The sequence below is a fragment of the Anabas testudineus genome, chromosome 10 (genome assembly GCF_900324465.2).
Source record: "Anabas testudineus chromosome 10, fAnaTes1.2, whole genome shotgun sequence".
NCBI lineage: Eukaryota > Metazoa > Chordata > Actinopteri > Anabantiformes > Anabantidae > Anabas > Anabas testudineus.
Genome location: NC_046619.1, coordinates 5,183,480 through 5,208,585, shown reverse-complemented (window position 1 = coordinate 5,208,585; position 25,106 = coordinate 5,183,480). Strand labels below are relative to the sequence as shown.

General features: G+C 42.5%; 3 protein-coding genes across 7 annotated transcripts in view; 1 reads left to right on the top strand and 2 right to left on the bottom strand.

Moving 5' to 3' along the window:
- The window catches only part of zgc:66433 (DUF4592 domain-containing protein), a 36,145-nt gene extending 26,405 nt beyond the window's left edge, over positions 1-9,740 (bottom strand). For 2 of the 5 annotated variants that reach the window (XM_026357744.1, XM_026357745.1), the window contains exon 1: positions 2,509-3,079. In XM_026357744.1, coding sequence (XP_026213529.1) covers positions 2,509-2,543 — 35 coding nt within the window. In that variant the 5' untranslated portion in view covers positions 2,544-3,079. Of the gene's footprint in view, positions 1-629; positions 758-2,508; positions 3,080-9,613 lie in introns of those variants that run through there. The other 3 variants (XM_026357742.1, XM_026357743.1, XM_026357746.1) reach the window with 3 other exon arrangements.
- A 1,160-nt stretch (positions 9,741-10,900) lies between these two features.
- LOC113160139 (m7GpppX diphosphatase-like) lies at positions 10,901-13,400 on the bottom strand. Its single transcript, XM_026357210.1, has 6 exons — positions 13,167-13,400; positions 12,644-12,794; positions 12,403-12,548; positions 12,198-12,311; positions 11,752-11,862; positions 10,901-11,631 (listed from the first exon to the last, which is right to left on the bottom strand). Exons 1-6 carry the CDS (start codon positions 13,368-13,370, stop codon positions 11,365-11,367), a joined length of 993 nt encoding a protein of 330 aa, XP_026212995.1. The 5' UTR covers positions 13,371-13,400; the 3' UTR covers positions 10,901-11,364.
- Positions 13,401-15,138: 1,738 nt separating this feature from the next.
- LOC113161107 (iduronate 2-sulfatase-like) lies at positions 15,139-23,971 on the top strand. The gene is made up of 13 exons (XM_026358628.1): positions 15,139-15,337; positions 15,854-15,990; positions 16,094-16,271; positions 16,559-16,647; positions 17,258-17,458; positions 19,104-19,274; positions 19,361-19,487; positions 20,011-20,181; positions 20,571-20,677; positions 21,454-21,570; positions 22,071-22,181; positions 22,414-22,539; positions 22,668-23,971. The coding sequence occupies exons 1-13, from the start codon at positions 15,268-15,270 to the stop codon at positions 22,788-22,790; spliced, it is 1,728 nt and encodes a 575-aa protein (XP_026214413.1). The 5' UTR covers positions 15,139-15,267; the 3' UTR covers positions 22,791-23,971.
- The last annotated feature ends 1,135 nt before the right edge of the window (positions 23,972-25,106 follow it).

Sequence of the window (25,106 nt, the reverse complement as noted above, 5' to 3'; positions counted from 1 at the left end):
TTTAAGGTTAGAGAGTGCACACTGCTAAACTAACTGTTACAATGTTTTCACATGCTTTACTGATCAGTTTGATTTGAGTTTCATGTTACAGATGGCTTTGAATGGAAAATGTAAGTTTAGAAGAAAAAAAAACACAGGGGTCATAGATTGTGACCCAGCAAACTGACTGTGTCTAATGTAACACTGAGTAATGAGCTACAAGTGTTGACACAATCAGAATAAAGTAATAATTGTAACAAAAGTATTTGTTCCTGGAACATTTTACTCATGTCTAAACTGAACAGACCCAAAGGAACTCTGGAACAACAGTAAATCAGTGAAATTCTCAGTAAAGATTTCAAATCGCTTTGAAAATCTCGTCCAAATAGCTCCACAACGTTTTCACCCCGGTATGGTTACTATTTCCACAGCATTCTTTCTGGTTTGAGGCTTCTTTTGTCTTCCAGCTCTCCTTCCTCGGCCACACTCGCTGCTCCATCTCCTTTCTGCTCCTGTTTGAAACGGTGCTGTGCTCTTAGCAACAAGCCTTACATGGACTCAAGACAGAAACTGACCAAACACCCTCATCAGTCACTCTGCACATTCATTCACAGCTGCATCACCATTCCTGCTGAACAAACTCAACTTACTGTGGTTACGTAACGACTGTCAGCCAAGGGAAACATCGGGGAAGATGGGGGCCCAGGGAAAGACACACTTGTTGTCAGCCTTAAGGATGCCACCTGTTTCGACGGTAAAGTTCTATACTACTGGTGATCTGGATGTAAAACTTCAAATCAACTACTATACTAAAATTAAAAATTGCTCATGCTCTGCTCTCTGCAGCTTGAAATACTGAGGAATGAGGAGTGATCTGTCATCCAGTTCTGTTTGTCTGTCCCTTCCCAAACAGCAGACACTGTATGTTTACAATGAAAACAGAGGCAGATTTACTACTCTAAACTATTCTTCTTATTTAAACAACAGATTCTTAATCTATCCAGGGGCAAACAAGAGCAGGTTTCAAACCAGATACTTCATTTTTGGGTGGCTACGTACTAAAGCTAACTCTAAAACCAGAGAGTTGACTGAAAACCCTGTCTTTTGACCAATATTTTCATTGTAGGATTATAAGAAAATATTTAATTATCTATTATTTATTTTTCACTGTCTATGTTTAATGTTTCTAGAAAATGTGTTACGTCATACCATCTGACTTGTAGTAACTTTTGCTGCTTTCTACTGAAAACAGAAATGAATGCTCACTTTTGACGTACTTGAACTTTCTGATTACTCTGCATGTGCAAGTTGTGACACATCCTAGAAAAAAATGTAATCTAATGTTAGCTGAACTAGTCCTTCACAGGAGACCACCTAAACACCACATACTCATAAGTGAGTAGAAGTTACAATATCTTTCATCAGTTTCAGGATAAGCTGTGGTTCTGTGTGGAGCTGTCCTGCAGCTCACCCTCTCTCCTCCTTATTCACTTTCTTTCTCTGTGTCACACACACAAACAAAATGTTTGTCTAAGTCAACTCTGCTGAGTGTGCCATAAAAGCCTGTATTGTTGTCATGCCATGATACTGAAAGGACAGACACAAAGCAAGTGGAAGGGGTGTCAGTGTGCTCAAAACCACATCTATACAGCCCTGGTACCAAAAAAGGCTACTTTACTCTAAGCAAAATGCTAAAGGCACTTATTATTGTAGGCCACTGTGGTCCAGTCGCACAGTGCCAAGCCCAGAGTCCTATATATAGGAAATTCAAAGCAACAAAGTCACCGAAAATCTCCATCAGCTTTAAGAAAACATGTCCTCAAAAATGAAGAATGAAGAAAGGTCAAATGCATTCAGAGCCATTACTGTAGTAACAATATAACTTGCTTTCCAGGCAATTTACAGGAAATCATCATCATCCACATGATTCTCCAGCATGAAACCCAAAACAAGATTTAGTTCAGGGAATTTCTAAGTAATTACCCTCTTCCAGTGTCAAATTAGTCATTTCAGTCCATCAGCGCTGAGTCACACAGTCGACTGTTAGTGCCAACTACAAGTCATCAATTGTCTCAGTAAACAATGAGAAACTAAAGTTTGATTAGACTGCTGCAACAAAAGACAGTGTCAACTCTGGAAAAGTCCCCAATAGGCAAATTATTCAAATCTGTGTTCTCTATGAAAATATTTGCTACTATCATCAGCATTTGGAGATATGCACAGTTTCAGTAGCAGAGCGTGCTACTTTTAACAATTATCACTGCATGTTGTATTAGATGTTTCTTCCTAGTTTTGCAACCGTGGCAGTGGCCTCTATTAAAATACAGCTTTGCGCTGAATACGACAAACCCTGTTAAAAGAGCAAACAGCACCCACATCTACATCTGACTGAGATGGAAAAGTGGTGTTCATTATGCCGTCAGTGGACAGCTAGATGAAGCAATACAGATGAGCAATACAATGTTGCCAGGTGCACTGTCAAAACAGTATGTTGCAATGCTCAAGTGATAGTTCAGGTCTCACACTTACTTCCTGCCCTTGAAGCATCCATACATTCCTGCCATGCTTCAACGCTGAAATGAAGCAAAAACTAAAATTTGTTTTCCAAAAAAAGAGAATCTGTCCTTCTCCCCCTTTGCAAAGCGAACGATGCCTTGATGTCCGAGGACCTGTCGAATACGAAGCCTTCAAATCCAATACCTATTCGTTTTCTTCCGCATCGGTGTCCCTTTCCCTCCTGCAAAGCTTTGCAACAGACAGGATGCCTCTCTGCAAGAGAAGATCACCCTCTCCTCTGAGCTGGAGCTCCTCTAAAGTTAAATTTCATACAGAAGTCCCTTCTCCAACATTTGGCAGCAGAGGCACAACAGTAAGCCAGACGTTAACCACTCCAACAGTCACATACAGCAACAGCCAAAGTGGGATTGTAAACAGGATCAGAATATCACACAAGAAGCTCAACAGGGATAAAAACAGAACCTCCTTTTCAAATTAATAAGGATTTTTTTATGTCAAAAACATGAGATTGTTTTTTTTTATCCTCCCCTAACAAACGTGGCTTCAAAAAGAAGTACAAAGACTCCTTGCACATGAACTAAAGGGAAAAACTATAGACTAAATGAATGAGTGGCTGCTGCGTGGCTCTCTCTCTCCTCACCAGTCTCCACACTGGTGATGCTGTGGTGGGAGGGCTTCAGGAAGAAGGGAGATAAGGAGGGAGGAGGAGTGACGGAGGAGGCGACTGTGAGACTGCCCCGCATTAACTCATACTCCACTCTTTGCTATACCTCAACACAGAAATGGTCGTCTCCTGCATGTCCATCAGATGGACAAAAACACAGCTCCCCATGTTAATCATTCTATCACAGCAGGAGGCCTAGTGGTCGCACAACAGCCTGTCGCTGCTAATCACTTTAAGTAGTGAGCTCAAGAACCGACAGCCACTGTAGTTCCTCTGAGTGCGTGTGGCTGTAAGGTGACATAAGGATGAGCTTCTGAGATTCCCCGCTGCTAGATCCTCAAAGACACATATATACTGTACACACAATCAAGAGGAGGAGCCCATTTTAGCAAATGAACCAGATCAGTGTGGGATCCCTTCAGTTCAGAACAATCAGACGTTTGAAATCATTCTCTATGACCTGCCATGTCCCGACACGTTAGTGAGATTAGTGAAAGTGAAAGATTTGTTTTCATGGAAACTTCTCTCACCCAGTGGGACCTTCGACATCAATCTGTTACATAAATACAGACAGTATCGCGTTTCCTCTGAATCTACCGGCGATAACAAATCACATTAATCAGACCATCCACAGCAGAGTGGTGTTATTGTAACACATTACTCAATCCAACACATGCCCGAACTAAAAGTTGTCTGTGTCATTCATTCTTCATTTCAAACAGGTTGAAACGGCTAGAGTCTGAGTGACAGGAGGCCTGTGTGTGTGTGTGTGTGTGTGTGTGTGTGTGCGTGTGTGTGTGTGTGTGTGTGTCAGCTCCAGAGTCATCGGCTCCATTTCAACAGCATGATACACAAACTGTGAGTAAGATCGGTTTTGCCATGCTGGGATTGAGCAATTCCTCTATGCTCACTGACACACACACTGCTCACTACAGAGCCCACAAGACATGACATGCCTGTAAACCATCAGGAAGGACCAATCTAAGGCAGAACTGCTTCACTTACCAAGAATCCCGGATCCTGGGTTTTCCCTTCTTGATTCTCTGCCTTTTTTTTCTCCAGAATGATGTAAATAAATCGATGTTTCCAGTTTCGGCTGCAGTTTTGAGGACTTTCCATGTTGTAATACTCAGACTTCTCTAACAAACTGAACTAACTGAGTGAAATTGATAAGAGCATGAGGCTATAGTAAAGACAAAAAAAAAAAAAGCTTCAAAGTCAAACACCTTCAGTCTGATTCCGCTCACATTAAACTAGGTCAAACAAATTAGAGAGGTTAAGCTGGCACTCAGATACCAGACAGCAGAGGAGGCCGTGACCCACAGGTTTGACTGAACAATGCACCACACACTGATAGAGAAGCACACAAATCCACTAGTTTTACTCCAATAAGGAAAATCTGTGATACCCTCAATGTAAACAGGTGTGAAGGACCTGCACTTACACACAGACTGAAGTAGAAACACAGTCTGACATTACTGAGGAATCACTTCAGTGTGCTGTTACCAGAGCAGCATCTAAGCATCCACATACAGACAGACTTATCTTTATAAGAACCGCTGACATCAGTATATTGAAAAACCTACGAGCCACAGTGCTGAGAGGACTGGTGGATTTCAATTAACAATCAATTAACCCTTAAATAAGCAATAATTATATGTCAGGTATCGAGCAAAATGAGGAATGGGTTTGGACACTGTCAACTGTGGGGGAGCGTAGACTGATAATAACGCGGGGGACATGTTACATAAAGTGATCTGGTGCTTTGTTAATAATCACTTTTTGATTAGTGTATGTGTAAATATGCAGGTGGTGTTTGTCTCTTATTTAACAATCGGTCATAGCACATCCAGTCTAGGAGTATTACTTTTCCTTTTTAAGAGTCCAAATGAAGTTGACTATGAGATTTAGGAGTTCAGTATGTGAAACACCTGGCCCCTCACTCCTTTTACATTCCAAATATGAACAGGAGGAGTTGTCCAAACGCGGCTATCCACACTCTCTGTCTCTACTGTATGTGTAGGAATTTGTTAGTGCTGTGCGTCCAATTGGATCACAGAGAGCAGTTCTTCATGTTACTGTGTGCCTGAGTGTGTGTGTGTGTGTGTGTGTGTGTGTGTGTGTGTGTGTGTGTGTGTGTGTGTGTGTGTGTGTGTGTGTGTATACATGTGTATCAATCCTACGGCTTTCTGTTTATACAGCCCAGAGGAATGCTGGTCAGTTTCCCTTCGATGAAAAAAAAAAAAAAAAGGGGGATGCTGGTATTTCCTGAAACAGGCCTGAGTCTGGACTGAAAGAGGGGGGGCGGGAGGAAACTGATAGTGAAGTACAGAAGATCAAGAAGGTGACAGCATGGAGGACACACACGGACACACACACACACACACACAGAGTGCAAGGTGAAGACCAGTGTGAGCATCATTTAATAATCTGACTGCACTTTGAAGTTTACAGACAGTAGTAGTTTTAAAAGGCTCTGGATCCTAACAGACCATCGTGGTGATATCAGGCTGAAATAAACCAGGTCATTCTCATTCAGATCAGTGGGCTGATTTGTTAAATAAAGACAAAATGAGTTGACAGTTGAAACCAACATGAGCTATGTCACCATGACGAGTGTTGACCATGTGTTTGCACATTTACTCTAATTTTCTGCCCAGTCCAGCATTTTGCTGTTACATTATTCTACAGCGTGCTATATAATGTTTCCACAGCTTGGACAAAATTGATCCCTGTTAAACTTGAGCTATTATCAGTGAGCGTGGCTGCACTACTAGAGCAGGACTCCAATCCATGAATAGATTTACTACATATGATAACCTCAGCTAAGACTCTTATGAAAGGTAGATACATGTAAAACATTTGGAGAATGAAGCTGTGAATTACTACTAAAACACTCTCCACTGGTCCGACTTTCTCCCAGTTAGATCTTTGGGCTTGTGTCCAACCAAGTGGCCGTGCTTTTCTCCTTTCCATCTTTTTCTCATCGCCATCACTTCTTTTTTTCCCCCTTTGCTGGCTCCAGTTCCTCTCACTCACCCCAGCAGTGCAACGCCTTCTCCTTCTCCTCTTTTTGTGGTTTCTCCCTGTCTCCTATTCTCTCCATTACAACATGCGCAGACCGATCCAGATCTCTCTGTGATTCTCTGTAAGGACGAGGAGGAGGAGGAGGAGGAGGAGGAGGAGGAGGGGAGTCACTGTAGCTCCGAATTCCACCTCACATCTGGAAACCATCTTCTCTCTCGACCCAATTCTCTGCCGCTCTATGCTGTAATGTAAATAGCCCTGTAATCGTACTCCTTCCCTGCAGCCTGCCACACTGGGTGGTGTGTGAGAGATCGTACACAGATCACACTGCTGCAACAAGAAGAGAGCTCTCTTCTTCTTCTTCTCTATCTCAGGTCTCAGGTCCCAGCTGAGGTCTATTTGCTCACTCACAGGTCTAATCTGTGTGTGTGTGTGTGTGTGTGTGTGTGTGTGTGTGTGTGTGTGTGTGTGTGTGTTGAAGCAACAGGAGGCACAGGAGTCAAAAGGTCTAACTGAAAGACAACAACCCAATAACCTGAAGCTGCAGCTTTCATTGAACCTCATTGAAGCTCCTGCTGATCAGCGTGCTCTCTATCCGATCACAGATGAAGCAAATCAAATAAATTCCTCAAAACACTGCTTTATTACACCAAGCAGTGTTTCTAATTAAAACTACTTATCATCCTAAATCATCAGCTGGGGGCTGCAAGAAAGACAACCCATCATTTTTAGCAGTTATTCTTCCCCACATGCAGGAAGTTTCAAATTAAAATCCCAAACTTTCTCCTAAATGGCATCGACAGAGGCTTCCACGCACAGAAATCTGGACTCGCTGCCAAAAATTAAACACATCATGCGTAGCTAAAGGCTAATATGTCGGGTCGGCTGTTTCACCATGAAATAGTTCAAATCCAGAATTACATTCAGATATGTAGAGTTCCATTTTGATAGTTTAGAGGATTTAGCATTCATTGGACCAAATGAATTCACATTAGACATACTGTACGTATCTGCAATGTATTTATAACTAGTTAAAATGGTCATGTAACTTATGTGCAAATACATTTTGACCATTTTTTCACCTGCTTTGGTGCAAATGAAAGTAACAACAGGTGCAATGAAGACACAAACAGGGCTGTAGAAGGGCAAAAACCCAGCAGCAGGACCTAAACCTGCTCCAGAAACAGGCAGTGCACTGCGAGAGCCCTACAAAACGACCTCCAACAGGCTACTAGAGTGCATGTTTCTGACCAAGCTGTCAGCAACAGACTCCATGAGGGAGGGCGAGGGCCTGGACATCCTCACCAGAGAGCACCACAACTGGCAGGTCCACCACTGCTGCTCTGTTTTCTTCACATATGAGAGCAGGTTCACACTGAGCTCATGTGTCAGGTGTGAAAGAGTCTGATCACGTTGTGGTGAACGTTATGCTGGACCAGGACACTGCCCAGCCTCATGTGTTTAGGCAGTTCCTGGATGATGAAAGCAGTCATACCACTGACTGGCCCTCATGTTCCCCAGACCTGAATCCAACTGAGCATCTATGGGACGTTATGTATCAGTGTATCTGACATCCACCATCCACCAAACACCACCACAGACTGTCCAGGAGCTGACCGATCCTCTGATCCGGGTCTGAGAGAAGATTCCCCCAGGACATCATCTGCTGACTCATCAGGAGCATGGGCAGGCACTGTGGGGAGTACATACAGGCTCGTGGAGGCCATACACACCTCTGATTCACGTGATGAGCTGCCTTGAATAAGTTGTTCCTCGAGGCCCAGTGCAAGATGTACGTGTTCCTTTAATTGTTTTTGAGCAGTGAATAGTGTCGTCATTTTGCATTTGCCTCTGACAAAGATTTGTATTTATTAGTTTCTGACACTGAATAAGCGAGGAATAATCTCACACTTGAGACTCTTCAGTTACACAGTGAGGTCACAGCAGCAGCAACAGGTCTAATTGTGTATCAGTGAATGATCATGATAGGATTGACTTCCAGAGAGGAGCAGTGAACAGGACATCGCTGTCAAACCTCTGAGGGTTTGTTCAAAGACCCGGTGACATATGACTTGATGAGCCCTCTAATCAGGAAGGCTGTGACAGTTGACAGGCTGCACACACACACACACACACACACACACACACACACACACACACACACACACACACACACACACACACACACACACACACACACACACACACACACACACACACAGCACAGAGAGGCATATTTATCCAGCTTCTCAGTCAGATTACCAGCACTGATGCCCTTAAGATCACACATCCTCGTCCAGTGTGTTAATGCTAACTGGTTTTACTGCCGATGACTAGTCCAATATCATGGATTATCATGGTTGTGGAGGCTTTAAAGTGGACTCTTTGTTTGATTTACTGTCACTCTCGCTATGAAGAAACACTGCAATCACAAGTCAACATTGTCGTCCTCAGTTTCCTCTTGAGGATCAGGTCAGCAGAGCTCAGATCAATAGTGTCTTTCATCCTCACACTGCTGTCAGACAGCATGATACTGTTCTGAATCAGTCAGTGTCTGTGTTCAGGATTACACTGGTGGCCACACAGTGAAAAATAACTGTTTAATCTGGACCGTCCTTGACCTGCCTCTACCAAACAGTGACATCAGACACGCGCTGTCACGCTGATCTCGCAGATATGAGAGCAGAAAGAATGACTGGCCACTGAGGAAAGGCAGAATATGACCTCAAATTTAAGTCTGCGAATAAACATAAATAACATGCAGTCAGTGAAGTTGGGATTTAGAACCAGGGTCCTATTGACAGATTGGCTAATGTAAGGCGGTACACACAAAGCCCACTCGTGAAGTAGATTTCATCTTAAAATACATCTTAATGAGCTGGATTCACATAAAATATTTCACAGTGATCTCTAAACAGCTTTACATCTATTATATTAGGAGTTAATCACTTCAATGGAAGAAAAAGAAACAATGTCTGTCTGAGAGTAAAGTTGATTACTTTGCTGGCAAAGTTTTGTATGATGACCCAAACCTCAACTTCCAGCTTTCCCAACGTTTCCCACGGATGACAAGCAGATCAACTGAGAGAGTTGATAAATATATACGAGCTCTCAGCTGGAGCTTCATTTAAATGTTTTAAATACAAGCCTGTAAATCTCCCCACTGGGCTTCAGGGACTCTTAAGACTAATTACAGCCACAAACAGCCCACCTACATCGAAGCATTATGCTGCCTGTAAATCACGATCCCAGCAGAAAACCCACTTTTCTTCCCACAGCTGCTTCGGCCGAGGCAAAACAAAGCGAAACGCTGCGGGATCAGAGCATCGAGCACATGCATCGATCACCGATCAGACATCAGCGCTGAAGTTCCTGTGGGGGGAGATGAAGTGTGGAGCTCGTCATCAACACGGCGGACATACTCACCGAGTGTGCTCGATCTCAAACGGCCTCAGACTGAAGTCATCCCTCAGAGACTGAAACCAAGACATGAGCGCAGTTAGTGGACTAATGACTGGATTACTTGTCTCACTGCTGCCTTGGCGTCCCCTGCTCGCTGCTGCTGCTGCTGCGTTCAGGGGCGCCTCGGACTCTGCTCAATCTTAACTGATGGAGTTGCCGATGTTGCAGGGCAAACAGCGAATCTGTGTAAACTAGACATAGGTTCATGTTAACATTTCTCCATCTCCATCCCTGATGTATAACCTGTTGTGGTTACTTCTGAATGTTTCATATGAAGTTTGTGGCTCTAGTGCAGTAAAAAAAATATCCTACTGTCATCTATCAAGCTTTAGTTTCCTGAGATTCAACAGACCACTAAACTATCACGTTTGAGAAGTTTTAAGTTGTCATTTTTCCGAGTGACGTCTGAACGCACCGCAGGCACAAAGCAGAGCACCGCCCAGCTGACTGCTCAGGAGATAACACGATGATGTTCATCCCAACACACGTCTCTGTTAGGAAACACTTGAGTCGAGTCTGAACATCCCCAGAAGGGAAACCATCTGATTGTAGAGTTGAAAATACAAACTAATAAACACAGCAGCCTGTCCCACTGTCTGCTTCTTAGGCTACACAGGCTGTCAGCACTGCTGGAGGAGTGAGGGTATCAATCCAACTAAACACGGTGAGACAGGCAGCTTAAATACAGTTTGAAAGAAAATGACCTGAAAAAACATCACCTATAACATGCAATTTGGTCTCATTTTCTAAAAACAGACAGAAAACCAGACTATCCAAAGACTGAAGTTTTTGTTTGCATTAAGACAGTTGAGTTAAAAAAAAAATAAAAAAAAAGTTAGATCCTTGGAGAATGAACACTGCCATCTACTGTTAGAGTCAAACTGAGAACTTTGATAGTTTAAGGAGCGCTTAGAACAGGGGTGTCCAATCCCGGTCCTCAAGGGCCACTGTCCAGCTTGTTTTGCAACCAGCCTTGCACTTAAAGCTTCTGATTGGCTGAACACATCTGATCCAGGTAATCAGCAGTGGGTAAGGCAGAGATAGTTGGAAAACCAGCAGGATAGTGGCCCTCGAGGACCAGGATTGGACACCCCTGGCTTAGAATCACTGTACTATTAGAAAGTTGCTATATATCAATAAGTCTCCGAGGAGATAATTTCTGAAATGTCAAGACGTCACCTAATTCAACAGTGGTTGATGACTTCAGCGTTCCACATTCATCAGATTATTAGATTAAATAAACGGGGCAAATAGGAAAAACGACTTTATTTCAGTTAGCAACATCGAGTCAAAACTTATAAAACACATCAAAACCGAGTCCACTGGTTTGACTCATGTCATATCCACAGCTTCCTATACGTTCTCTAAATTTCTCAGAAAGCAGGAATCATATGAAAATGATTAGAAAAACACCTCGATGACACATCAAACCCAAATACGTACAGATGGTTTATCTGAATATGCATTAAATGATGGTGATTATTAATCAGTGGGTGAAATACTAACACAATAATCAGTCTGTATGTTGTGGAAGAATATAAACATCACTTCATGTAATTTAGGTCACACATATGTAAAAATGTCTTTCGCAGAGAATATTTGTAGTTGAGTTTAAAAAAGAAACAAAAACGATATCAAAATGCTTGGTTCAGTCTTAAAAACACAGTCTGGATAAAACTACCAACAACTTCACGTGTGTACAGGTGTACAGTACGTTACAGTCTCCCTGCCTCTTTGAACTTGCTGAGCAGTCCATTGTCCGCCCTCAGAGGGAAATACAAGGTGCGCGTTTGGTAGTACTGGGGGTCGGACTGGAGGTTCTGGATGACGTCTGCCAGGAGGTGGGCGCGCTCCACACCGCAGCCCGGCGCCTCGTAGCCCAGCTTGGTGAAGTGGACGTGAAGGTGGTAGTAGGACGGCTGGTAGTGCAGGTAGACCCTTAGTTTGCTGGACGGAAGGTTGTAGCGCTGCAGGATGGCCTCCTGAACCACAAGTACACCAATGTTATCGCCCTGTTTGTGCTGTTCCTGTCAGACTGCAGCTTTTATTATTATTATTATTATTATTATTTTAGTCTGATGATGATGTGAAGACTCTCTCACCTTTCCTTTCTGGAAGACGTTCTGCAGCAGTGGTACATGATCTGACGTCAGGTCTCTGAGACTCTTAATGTCTTTCTGGTGTACTATGGCAATCAGATACAAATCATCTACCTGAAAGAAGAAGACAGATATTGTGGATACTGATCTTTATAATAACTATATTAACAGGACGTTCAGGAATATCTTGAGCAGATAATATGAAAATATTCCAGAGATTATACAGTTGCTGAAAACATGTCTTTACCCCTAACAACAAGTATTAAGTCTGAATTAATGGTCTTGATGCTTGTCTGCTGGTTACCAAGAAAACATTCAGCTGTATCTAATGTCAAGTTCATTCTTATCGTGTAAAAACCAGAGGTTTAAAACAAACAAACACAAAGTACTTGTGTGTATTTCTTTCCTACTTCTTGTGTTTCTGTTGGTCAATATTTGTGGTCTCTCACCTGTTTTTGGTCCCATTTGAAATCAGGTAGAAGGACAAAGCCATTGTCTGGATCTGGATCTTCATAAACTATCCTCTCAGCTTCTGCCTTCTTCTCCAGGATGTTGTGTACCCACTGAAGTGTGAAAGTCGTGAAAAACAGACAGTTAGTGCTGCAGCATTCAAAAGTGAATAATCTAGCAGAGGTGGTGAATTAGGACACTGACCTGCACGCTGAAGCTCTGCACCTGAATGTATGGCAAAGTGATGGTTTGATAGTCCTCCCATGTCTCCTCCACCAGGAAACTCTCCTGACGCTGGTATTTATTTACATGCTTCTCTGTGGCTGGACACACCACTGTGGTCTTAATCTCTGGAAAACAGAAACACACAGGCTATCTCGTGTCCTTCTTTGTGACCAAAGTGGTTGCTGGACTGTTCGATCAGCAAATTTTTCAGCAACTGTACCATTGAGGTGAGGAGGAGCTTGGAGCCGATATGTGCTGTAGATGTCGTTCTTCATCTCAAGCATCAGCCTGGAACCACTAAAGATCTCAGCCAGAGTGTCTTCCCTGATAGGTGTCTTCTCCAGGATGACCACAGCATCCTGATCAGCAAGCTGGTAATAAGTGAAAAAGATGTATTGTGCAGAATGTGCAGTGTGTCACCAGCATTCACAGACATGTAAAAAAAACATCAATCAAGATCAATTTATAGACTTCACGTTATAATTAAAGCATAAATATTAATGGGCCATTAATGTGTCTGGACAAGCATAATATTTAGACTTTTATTTTGAAACACCAAACCGGAGGTCAATGATACATCCGTCCACTGACGACGCTGCGCACAACTTTGAATGAAATCAAGTAGAACAAAGTCTTCACTTCACGAACACCGCTCTGAGCTGCTTTCAGCTCAAAGCACCGTGTCTGTATTTAACCACCTGCCTTTTAACACAAGGGTTAAGTTAGCTAACATAACGTTTTACCTTCCCGTGGATAAAGATGTTTTTCTCCCGGGCAGAGTCACTCAACACGGCGCTTAACTGGAAACCAGACAGCACATTTCCTGCTTCAGATTCCTTCACATCTTCTCCTCGACCATTCCCGTGGTCGGCTTTCGCCCTCTTGGTTTTCTGAGATAACTCTTCGGTCTCGTTGCTAATTTCACGTTTAGCTGTGTTGTCTGCCATGTTTATGTCTGCGCTGCCCCTAGCCAAAGATCGTCTCTATGACAAAAGACGCCTCACCCCAACATCCTTCTCAAACCAAGTCAGTAAATCGGAACTAGCGCGAATGTTTCTAAAATGTTCTAAAATATCTACTTTGTTCGTAAGAATGTGACCATCATTGCTGTTGGAAATTAGCTTAATTACTGAGAGATTTGTATATGTTAGATATGCCAAGTCTGGGCTTTCTTGCAGTCTTTGGTGGTTTAAGAAACGATTGTGATTGGTCTTGCGAAGATCAAATTGGTGCAGAGTGAGATCTCTCTTCATCTCACAGCTCACAGTTACAGCTCATGCAGCTTCCGTTAACATCTTTCAAAATAATAGCAGCACAGTTTATACTTAGAGAAGATATGTAGGGGCCCCTGCTGCTTGGTTAACATTACAACTGCACTGAGAAACAAACTAACTGCATTTTTGAGAAGACACAAATCAGCAATGTATTTTTGTGTCTATCCACTTGTATATAGGTACTGTAATTGTTAAACCATTTTTTAGGTATTGCCTCTGACTACCCCTAGATTGCCCGTCCCCGCTTAACACTTATGAGGGGAAACAAGAATACAGGAGCATATACATAGTTATCTTAATGACAAAGAAGACAATCTGATTCCTTACTAGATGAAGAGCATGTATGCATGCATGCAAGTATTTTAGTAGAAAAAAGTTGTCTAGACTCAAACAACCTCTGTCTGTGACACTACACAATAACCTAGATTTATTTAGACATGTATTAGCCTGCAGCCCTGCACTTCCTGCTCCAACAATAGAACTGAAGTTCAGGGCGGTGACAGCAAATCAGGCAAAGGATACATATTTATGACTTATGGTTGATATCACAGGGCATGACTCTTCCTGGGTATTTGGTATTCCTGGGGTTCCTGAGTAGAAGCCCACTGAGCACTGAACTACCTTAGGCACCAAGACATCTTCCACTAGACTGCTTTGTTGGGGATCATGGTCACAAGAATAGAAATTAAATGAAATGTGCACATTATTTATTGTTACCATAAACCAAACCAAAGTTGAGGAGGCTCAAACACTACTGACCACAAATAAATTGTAAAAGTGAGATAAATAGGTTTGTCTAAAGAAAACTGACCAACCCAAAATACTGTGTGGTCAAAGTTTATTGAAAGACCAGATCAGCCCTAAGAGAGTCTGCTTGAACAGGAAGATTACCTACTGTTCTAGTAGACAGTGTGGCAGCAGCAAAGTCTGCACCATCCCCAGGACATTGCCAGAAGCTTGAGACCTCTGCAAGTGAAACGCCTCTAGCTTGATAGACTGAGGTGAGTCCTTCCTCATCAGATTTGGAGCAGTTCTGAGGACTTTATAAAACAACTAGTAACTATAGAAATCAAAACGTCATTCTGCAAGTATATTAGTATTTTCCTCTAAAATGTAAAAGAAGTATGAAACATAAATACTCAAAAATCAAAGTACCTAAAATCTATACTGATAGTAGTACAGATAGTATACTGAAGTACTGTACTTGAGTAAATGTCACATTCCAACACTGCTAATTGTACTAATTTAATAACCACTAGAGTGCTTCTCAGTTACCTCTGTAATGCTTTTACTAATGGTTTTATTATAAAATGACTGACACATCATTTATTATCTATTATGATATGATGCCATATGACTGACCGTTTGGGGGCGGGGCGACAGCCGAGTGGACCAATGAAAACGTAGCTGGCGTGTGACGTGATAATCAGGAAGTTTTTCAACAACATGCTGATTTGTTTTGATGCAGCAGCCGGACGGACAAGACACGAGCGGGCAGGAGATGTTCTGTTCAGTTTGACTTTAAATGTATTATTTGAAGGTTACTTTGTCGTCGTGACACCAAAACAAAATGTACGTTGACGTCCGAGCTCTCCGTCTGCTCCTGGTTCTTCAAACACTGACAGCTGCTGCCAGAGCAGGTATCGGTACCGTGAAGTGTTCAGTAACGCTACAGCAAGTTAGCTAGCAAAGCTTTTAAATGTCTGTACGCTAACCTGGTCATATAAATGACTTTAGCTGACATTAGAGGCTGATGAAGGCTCATTGTGTCTTGTTTATTCACTTAATGGCACAGACTAAGTTAATTGAACTCACTGAATGCTGCTTTATTTTCAAGTTTGACTCTTTGTGTTAAAGCTGCAGCTCGTTATGAGGAAACTGTTTAGTTTCTGTTCAACTTTTAACTGCGGTTTAGAAACCTGTGGCATTTAATTTAGCACGGACTTTCGTCACATTAGTGGGAGCTGCTAGTTTCTATTCAACGTTCATGGACTGTACTGATTTAACCAATTTAACAGCACTTAGCCTTTGATAGGAGCTTCAGTTTAATAGGATCGTTTTAGTCCCACCTGCTATATGAATCGCTGTTGAATAGCTTCATTTAAAAGCAGTGAAGCTGTTAAACACATTAACTTTCGGTGGCTCTTTCTTTTCAGAGATGAAGAATGTCCTTTTCATCGTGGCAGATGATTTGCGAACATCGCTGGGCTGCTATGGGGACCCTGTGGTAAAGTCACCAAACATTGACCACCTGGCATCCAAAAGCCAAGTTTTCCTCAATGCATATGCACAGGTGTGCTGGTGACGCTGCTGTCTGAAGTTTGGGTCTTACACTAATGGGATCACGTATCCTAGTCTCATACAAACCTTAACCTTATGTTTTTTTCCTCTCTCAGCAAGCTGTGTGTGCTCCCAGTCGAACATCCATGTTAACAAGTCGTAGACCAGATACAACCAGGCTCTATGACTTCAAGTCCTACTGGAGAGTCCATTCTGGAAACTACACGACGATCCCTCAGTATTTTAAATCTAAAGGCTACTTCACCGTGTCTGTGGGCAAGGTGTTTCATCCAGGTGAGAAGAATAATGCTAGTGTAAGATAGTAGTGGAATAAAACACATTTCATTCTTCCCACAACTGTGAATTGGTATTGGAACAGTAACGGGAAGTAAAGACACAGAGATCCCAGCTGTATAGTTAGCACTGAAGCTGAAGTGAAACCACAGATGTACAGTTGACGATTAACACGAGCTGCATGTTTGAGAAGACACCGATCTTCATGAATTTGTTATTTAATAAGAAAAAATAAAAACCAAATCAATTAGATGTTTTTGTGAACTCTTAATACTTTGTCTCTTTAGGTATTGCCTCTAACCACACTGATGACTACCCGTACAGCTGGTCCATCCCTGCCTACCACCCACCGTCCTTTAGATACGAGAAGGAAAAGGTATGAATAGGAACACGTCACCACATCCTGACACAAAGAGTGTGAAAAATTTTTATTCACAAGCTTTATTTGTGTATAACTGCAGGAATAACTGTTTTGCAGGTATAATTTTTTATTCGATTTCTTCAACATTAATCTTGTTCACGGCATACTGCAGGAAGGAAAGAAGTCCATTCAGATTATAGCTACATACAGTCATGATAGAGTTGTAGAGCTGCACACACTTCCTGACTCTTTCTTACTGAAACTTGGTCTTTATGCCTCTACATCACAGGAGTTGAAACATCTAAACCTCTCCAACAGGGGTGAGTGGAGGCTGGCTCTGTCTCAGCTTCTTCACTGAAGCTCCTTGGATGTCGTGCAGGGTCACCTCTGCAGCCCTTTATACTTGTACTGCTGCTCACGATTGGCCAAAAATCAATTACTGTACTTTTTTATATGTAGTATGTACAGAACATCTACATTACTCCATGTAGTCTTATTTCTGCATACTATGTAATTGAATGTATCAAACAGACACCAATAACTTTTATATTCCTCTTACTATGCTTTTAATTAAATAAATACATAAATGTGTCTTTTAAAATTTAAATGTAAACCTTGTTTCCAGATGTGTAAAGGAGAGGACGGCAAACTCCACGCCAACTTACTGTGTGCAGTGAACGTGACAGAGCAGCCTGGGGGAACCCTCCCCGACCTGGAGAGCACAGATGAGGCAGTGAGGTTACTAAAGAGTCGGGTCAACAACGATGATCCCTTCTTCTTAGCTGTGGGTTTTCACAAACCGCACATACCCTTCAGGATACCACAGGTACATGACTTAATCACATGTTAAGTAGGCACATGCCATGTTTCTCTGCTGAGAGGAGGGGGCACTTTCAAACTATTGTGGGGGTAATTATCCAAGGAAAATTCAAAGGTTCTGCGAAAAAAGGAAAATAAATAAATAAATGCAGATGTATTTCAGGTTTTAAATTCTAAAATCACTTCTCAGACAAAACTTTCAGACTGGAGGCTGAATGATGGAAAAGACCAAACTCATGTAGTCTGGGAATGTCAGTAACGAGAAAGTACTTAAAACAGTGGTTTTAGAACATGAATTACAGTGTATTCTGTATTTGGATAAGATGACATGAGGAAAACACATCTTGGTATAGTTCTATTAGCAGCAATGTCTGAGTCACACTGATTGATTCAAATCTTTTGTGTGTGTGTGTGTTAGGGCTGAATGAGAAAACTTGATGGGGGATGTTTTGGAACTCATTGACTATTTTTTAATGTCCTGTTGTAATAAAATTAAACGCTTGTAGTAAAACATTAAACAGTGGTCAGCCTGGGGGATAAAGGAACCAACATTAAATCCCCAGTGTATTCAGTATCATCTGATCCAATAGATAAAAATGGCACCGATGCTATAAATAGCCTAATTAAGAAAAGTTGTTTTTATGAAAGGGAAATCCAAAACTAGAATTCCCTCATGGAGCTAGTTTTAAAATATGCCTGAAAGCTGGGAATAGAATTTAAAAAAAGGAATGTCTAAAGCAAGCATTGAGAGGAACGCAGTGTTAATGAGGACTGATCCAGATATATGGGAGACACGATTCAGCATGAAGTAGGAAGAGAACATGATGAAAAGGAAGTTGAATGAGAGCGGCGAGTGGTGGAGCGTTGATGAATGTCGCCATGCCAGAGAGGTTTCCCCGCAAAGTGCGAGTTGAGAGATGAAAAGTGGGAAAGGTCAAGCCAACTCCTCTTTGTCAGAATGTGATTTATTCTCCACTTGATTTACCCCATATCGCTTGGACACGTAGTGAGTCAGATTTAAAAGTTCAGCAAAAAAAATGCAGTTTCTGGAATGTTGAAAGTCAATTCATCTGAGAACATCAGAGCGCTGGATGTCCTCTCGATATGTCCTCTAAAAAGTCCTGTGAGGTTTTTAAGTAACAAAAAATAAAGTTGCTTTCAGACACAAAGCAACAATTCCACCACTGCTCTCTGAAACCCATTATTTCCAAAGTTTGCACCCTGTGGCGGTTTGTCGCTTTCTGCGGCCCAGCACAGCGGGCTGATCAGCAGGCTCAGGTGCACAGGGGTCAAAGTTTAACCCCGCTGAACTTTATACTCTGTACACTATGAGGAAGACCTGCATGGCCAGGCACAGCAGGCAAAATGGAGGAAATGGTTGATAATGTGTGTCTGAATTGCTTTTATCCTGTGACACAACCTGAACCTGACTGCATGACTTCACAGAGTTTCACGAAGCACATCAACCATTGGTTGATTGATATTGTTTTTCCCCTCGTTCTTCGGGAAGGCTTTTGATTGTGATCGATCCTCAGTACCTTTTTGTCTTTTGTTTTCTGTTTTTTATTTTTATTTTATTTATTTATTTTTTTGACCACATGTGTTTGCTGGCGCTCGTGTCATGAGGCTGTTACATTGTTTGTATATTACAGGAGTACCTGAGTCTATACCCCATAGAACAAATGAAGCTAGCCCCTGACCCTGATGTCCCCAAACACCTTCCACCTGTGGCGTACAACCCATGGACGGATGTGCGGAAGAGGGACGATGTCCAAAAATTAAACATTAGTTTCCCTTATGGACCAATTCCTAAAGACTTCCAGGTGTGAACTGTCTTCTTTCATCACTTTCGAGCCATTTCTGATAAAGCCTCCATTTGACAGTAACATCCTGAATCACTGTCTTTCAGCTCCGTATCCGTCAGCACTACTACGCTGCTGTGTCTTATATGGATGCTCAGGTTGGACGGCTGCTCAGTACTCTTGATGCACTGGGGCTGGCTGACAACACTGTCGTGGTCTTCACCTCTGATCATGGTTAGTCAGCCTTTCCTGCTATACGACTACTAGTATACTAGGATTATTAGTTAAAACACAGACACGATTGTTTTCATCTGGAGTGTTTAGTACAAGAAATACCCAGATGCCAGCTGTTTTGGAAATACTCTTACAGTACTTGGCTTGGCCATCAGGTGGCAGTGTTGCAGCAGCTGAATGTATCATTACCTCCCTCCATAGTTTTTGTGTGCTCTAAAAAAAACAACTCCTGCTCTTTTTCTGCACCACCTCTTCCTTTTTTCAGAAACTTTGTGACTTGGAAACTCATTTTCTTTTAATGTCTCCTTCAGTGGAGGATGCTGGAGTAAATCCTCTGTGCGACCGTTTGATATATAAACCCCATAAAGCTCAATCAAATGCAATAATTTTTAAACATAAAATGAGTGGCAAAAACATCAGTAAAATGGATGGCTTCAGTGTTGCTCTATCTGGAATGTTGTTTGTGTGATATAAATCCAGGGCTTCTGTTTTCTCATTGCTCTGTTTGTCCATATTATTGCAGGTTGGTCATTAGGAGAACACGGTGAATGGGCTAAGTACTCTAATTTTGATGTGACAACACGTGTCCCTCTTATCTTCTTTGTTCCTGGCGTCACCACATTCCTAGACTGGCAGGGACCGTCTACTTTCCCCTTTATTGATGTCTTAACCCAGCCAGAGTACAGTTTCCAAAGTAAGACCCCTTAGACATAGACATCAACTTAATTACTATTGATGAAATGAAACGTACGTTTGTTGATGTACACGCAGCATCAAATCACAAAAGGAAATTCAAATTTGATTCAGACTTTTTGGTCTTAATTGCTCATATAAACCTTGTTAAAACATTTATGACTGTGCCAACTTGACTTTAATAAGGTCTTTGATATACATTGGGAAATTCAAAAGTGTTTAGACAGGGATGCACTTTGATATTCTGCCTCCGGACAGTTTTTACTTCATATGCAAATGGTGCAACGCTGATGAAATTTAAGTGCAGGGTGTCTAGTAAAATTAAGTTAATATCTTGACTGTATTGCTCTCAGTGGTAAAATAAGTCTGTCTGACCTCTCTGTCTTCCAGATGGCAAAGTCGGAAAAAACGTGGTGGAGCTGGTGGATGTTTTTCCTACACTCTCCAGCATAGCCGGCCTGGGAACGCCTCAGTCCTGTCCAGATGTTTCTTTCCAGGTATCAGTAAATTAAAATGAGTCAGTGTGTTGAATCTGCATTATACACAGAAAGGTTTGTGTCTGTAGGATTGTGTCTCCATGATAGCAGAGCGTATTCTGTTTGTGTTATTTGTTAGTGGCATAGTTCCAGTCGTGGTCCCCAGAGGAGGAACCCTACAGACTGGACTATGGATGGATTAGATTTTTTAAAAATGTATGATTTACCTTTCATAGCAGCCTGTGACTTATTTTTCTACACTTCTTATTGCTGATGCAGTTCAGAACAGCTCAGAATGGTCTGTATTATTAGCACCCATGCTCCATGTATCTCATTGAAATGAGTGTTTTCAGGTGAGATGTGTGACTAATTAACACCAACTATTTCATTTGTGTCCAGAATTGTTGTAAAATTGTTCACAGTTCAAAAATGTGCAACTTGAACTTTAATCTGCGGGAACTTTGATCGAGCTCTCGTGATGCTGCACTCATGAAAGAGGTTTTTTAATGAAAGAAAAACAACAAAATAGTACTCAGGGAAGCCATGTGCTTTCTAGTTCTGTTCTCAGCGCTGATTACATTATCGTCATCAACCAATTACACCACAGGAGCAGAACAGAGACCCTTCAGTGATCTTTGTACAGTTAGTGCAAATGACATTGTACTAACATAGTCAAACAAAATGAATCAAGAAGTAAACACTCCACAAACAGACCCAAACACGCCTGACATGAATGTGATCTAATTGACTCTGACATTTTATTTCCTTTACTCCTGTGTCTGTTTTCTTGCTTTCAGGAGGAGCTGTGCGCCGAAGGACGCAACCTTGCCAACACTTTCCGATACGGAGAAAGAGGAGTGAATGAGGAGGCAGTGTCTTTCAGCCAGTACCCTCGACCTGCTGATACACCGCAGGTACTAGAGAGAGAGAGAGCGTGTGTGTGTGTGTGTGTGTGTGTGTGTGTTTCGAAAAGCAAATGAAGATGCTTTCACGAGCTGGCTAAAGGTTAAGTCATTATAGATTTGTAGGGAGCAGCCATAGTTTTAATACAAACATATCACGCTGCTACTTCTACATAAAGCTGCTTTGAAAACGTCAAAAAAAATTAGTGAAGGTCATGAAAACCGAGCTCATGTCGAACAAGCGTTTACACGACTGCCGCTCTTTGACCCGCTGCCGTGCTTATATTAGAGCTGCCAGCTACGAGCACGCGATCTCGGAATTAAAATATCCAGATGAGTGCTGCACCTGCTGTAGGTTAATCTCTGTACAGAGGAGTTGGCAGCCTGACACAAGCTCATCGGCTGACTCGCAGGATGAGTTGGCAGCTGTGGCTCTGACAGCGCTGCAGGCTGATTCCTACAGCACTTCACCTGTTTCGACATGCTCTCAACGTTGAATGTTCTTCTCTTAGGTGAATTCTGACCTCCCCGACCTCAAAGACATAAAAGTCATGGGTTACTCTCTGCGTTCCTGGGACTACAGATACACTCTCTGGCTCGGCTTCGACCCTAAAACATTTCAGGTGGGTGCTTCACGAACCAGCGCAGCATGAGGATGGTCTGTCTTTTTCTGTTTTCCTCCTGTGTGTGTGTGTGTGTGTGTGTGTGTGTGTTTGTGTGTGTGTGTGTGTGAGTGTTTGAGCTTCAGGCTAAGGGGTCAGGCATGATGGATTCATCCATGTTGTCGAGCACAGTCTGCTGGAAACATTTTCTCTGATAGATGAGAATTGTCCATCTATCTGTCTCTGCACACAGGTGAATGTATCTGACATCCATGCTGGAGAATTGTACATGTTGGCAGACGACCCCGGTGAAGACAACAACGTCTATACTGCCTTCGACCACAGTGTCATAAAGAAGAATATGGCCATCCTTCCTCCTGTAAGTCCGGATGTTCTTCAGCAATATAAAAAGCTGTACTTTCCACCACTCTTATTTTGTTCTGTGTTAGAGCTTCTTCCCATTTACCGACTTGCTTGTTTACTTCATTTCATTTCTGACTCATCCAGACTGTGGGTCTGCAGATGAGAATGAAACTGCAGCTCCTCAGCTACCTCACAGCAGGGACGAAGACAAGTACAGGGCAGGGAGGACAAGATGACGCGAACCAAACAGATGGAGGGAGAAACTGAAATTTAAAAAGAAAAGGGTATTTGTTGTGTTTCTTCGATGAATGGAATAATTCTTGAATCATCGTTCCTTTGGCTGACTGACAAACACCAGAGCAGTGTGAATTATTCCCTTTTTCTTCTAGAGTGAAATGAGATTGATTTGCATGTCTGTACGCTAATATGAAGCTAGAGCCAGGAGCTACTGAGCTTATCTTAGCATAAAGACTGGAAATAGGGAAAAGCTCTGTCTAAAGTTCTGTAATCGTGTCTACCAGCACTGACGAAGATGTGTTTCCAGTTTTTCACCTCAGTCAGGGGCCTGTATAAACACTGCTGTCCTTCGCTCCTCACACGTACCACACACTGACAACACGTTTTTTTTTGTTTAGGAGCAAGCGCTCCTCTGCGTCCTGTTGCTCACCCGTTCGTCCTCAGGTATCGTCTCCACAGAACGTGTACGTTGGAGTGTGGCACTAAGCACTAAGACATTTCTATTTGCACTTGATGTCACTCGCAGCTGTTTGCTTCCTTCACTATAAACAGTTCAGGTCAATTTGTGGACCTGGAAATGAAGAGACCCCATAGTAATACAATGCAAATAAAACAGTATTTAGCTGCGGTTTGAATGCATGAATATTTAGTTTCAAGTTATTACAGCTTGAAATTCATTCAAGTCCAGTGATGAATTGTAGGGATTTGGTCTGTCAACTGTTTTTTTATTTTTTTTTTAAAGGCCACACTGGCTTCGTGGTAATGAATCCTATAATCAGGGGGTTCAGTGTCAGGATGTTGAAGGCTGCTTAAGATGGAACAGAATTGGCTCGTTTTTTCCTCATGTTCCCATTCATCAAATCGTCCAGATCATCATTCAGAGAAGTGAATTTCTTTCTGTATCGCACGTCGTAATAGTTTCTCCAGAGTGTCCCTGTCCTGTAACGTATTCAACATGTCTGGAACAACGAGCCAGTAATAATCACTGTCCGTAGAGACACTGTCAGTGGTAAAATGAGCTTCTACTGGAGTTTAGTTGCATCAGAGCAGCGTTACACCTGAGCTCCAGCTTTCTGAAGGGAATATTAGAAAGAAACGCGGCACACATGAGTCAGATCTCAGGCTCAGGGAGAACACGTGCTTAATGTCTTCATGTATGTAATGTCTTCTTTGGTTGCTTTGTAAAAACAAAATAAAACATTTTAGTCCAGTGTGAGGAACAAGTGTGTGTGTCCTTCACAAACACTGTACACTTTGCTGCCTGTCTGCACACCCCGCCCCTCCATTGTAATGCCTTTAGTGCACACCCGCTGCAGAGTGCTGGTGAGGGAGCTCCACTGGGACCCCGCCAGTCTATTCGCTGTTTTCTCTCCTTCCTCCTCCTGTCATTTCTCTCCTCTGGAGCGGAGAATGCAGACGCCTGCTCTCTGGCACTGGCTGAACATTCACTCAGAGTCAATCTGTCAATCCGGAAATACAAAACGGTGAAAAGGCCTCGTCGTTGCATTTTGAAAAGGGGGAATTCAGGCTCATGCAGAACCGTGTGTAGATCTCGACTCGAAGTGAAGTCTAAGTCAGGACATCTTCCTCCTGCCAGTTTCACTGCTTCTAATAATTCCCTGTGCCCTTTCCATTCACTTTACCTCAACACAACAGTCAAACATTCACACATCACGACACTAACTTGTGAAGACAGAGACCAAAACAACAGGCTGAAAGACACTAAAAATGGTGTACAGCTAAAGGAAGGAAACGCCGAGGGGAATGATGACTGTGTTTTTTCACTCGTTGCAGTATTGCAACCTTCACACATTCATGAAGTGGCATCGTAAACACATTGATCAGCGCAGCTTTTAACAAGATTGAGTTTAGTTTCACTACTCCGGGACGTGTGGGGCAGCCCACCTGCAGCCTGGCTACGAGTCTTAAACGTGGCGATGGGGTCTCAGTCAGCACAGCTGGAACCACTCTGCATGTGTTCGTGTCGGCTCGTATTTATGCCTTGGTGGTTTTATCAGATCAATATTTATCATCACGAGCAGTGATCTCTGACCACAATCAAATTGATCTAATGGCAATTACATTACTGTTTACCTGCTGCCCCCCCCCCCCCCCCCCCCCCTCACAGCGCTCCTCCTCCTCCTCCTCCCCTGCTGCTGCTGCTGCCCTGTCTTCCTCTCACTCTGCTCTTTCTCTCCCATCCACTCTGTCTTTGTCGCGCTCTCATCGTTTATCATTATCTTTCATACACTGGTAATCACATTACCGCTATAGGCTCATATTCTGGCAGGTCACACCGCCTCTCTGTGTACGTTGGCGACATACACAATCACATTAGAGTGTGTA